Source organism: Phyllostomus hastatus, unplaced genomic scaffold (assembly GCF_019186645.2).
Source record: "Phyllostomus hastatus isolate PE091 unplaced genomic scaffold, TTU_PhHast_1.1 phas_contig_304, whole genome shotgun sequence".
Taxonomy (NCBI): domain Eukaryota; kingdom Metazoa; phylum Chordata; class Mammalia; order Chiroptera; family Phyllostomidae; genus Phyllostomus; species Phyllostomus hastatus.
In genome coordinates, this window is record NW_025333845.1 from 351,954 (window position 1) to 352,910 (window position 957).

A 957-nucleotide genomic window follows, 5' to 3' on the forward strand; every position below is an offset into this window, starting at 1 on the left:
CTACTGATGAAAATGTTTTTTGAAGAGAATTATTTTCAGGACATGGTCACGGATTTGTTTGGTCTTCACTCCATAGACAATAGGATTAAGAAAAGGTGGGACTAAAAGGTAAAGATTTGATAGAAGAATATGAACATATGGTGGTATATGAGAGCCAAACCTATGTGTGAAGAAAGAAAAGAAGGCAAGGACATAGAACTGGAGGAAGACACATATGTGGGTAACGCATGTATTAAAAGCTTTGAATCGTGCTTCTTTCTGGGGTAGTTGAAAGACAGTGATAAAGATTTGAACATAGGACAAAGTGATAAAAATTATGTCAAACCCTAAGATGGAGAAAGCAACAAATAGACCATATATTTTGTTGATTCGGATATCTTCAGAAGCCAGTTTCACAATGGCCAAGTGCTCACAGTAAGAGTGGGAGATGACTGTAGTGTGGAAGAGTTTAAGACGACATTTGATAAGCACTATGCTTGGTGCTATAAGAATGACAGCCCTGAGCATCACCCCAACTCCAATATGAGTCAAGAGTTGTTGGGAGAAGACAATGGCATGTCTCAAAGGGTGGCAGATGGCCACATAGCGATCGAGGGCCATTGCCAATAAGACACCTGATTCAATTCCTTGGAATGAGTGAATTAGCCACATTTGTAAAAGGCAAGCTTCAAAAGATATCTTTGAGAAATGAAACCAGAAGATGCCTAACATTTTGGGAAGAATACAGGTGCTGAGTGCAAGGTCTGTGGCCCCCAACATGGCCAAAAAAATGTACATGGGTTTATGGAGGCTGGTTTCATATTTGATTATAAGTAAAATTAGGGAATTCCCAATCACAGCAATGAGGTACATGATACAGAATGGAATCCCAATCCAACACTGCACTGATTCCAGGCCAGGAATCCCGATGAGTGTCAGTACAGAGGGCATGAAGACTGAGCCGTTGAATGTGAGCAT

The 957-nt window shown here is 40.5% G+C and overlaps 1 protein-coding gene across 1 annotated transcript; it reads right to left on the minus strand.

Annotated features, from left to right (window-relative positions):
• LOC123819233 (olfactory receptor 52A5) lies at positions 1-957 on the minus strand. The gene has a single exon (XM_045839547.1). It carries the CDS (start codon positions 955-957, stop codon positions 1-3), a length of 957 nt encoding a protein of 318 aa, XP_045695503.1.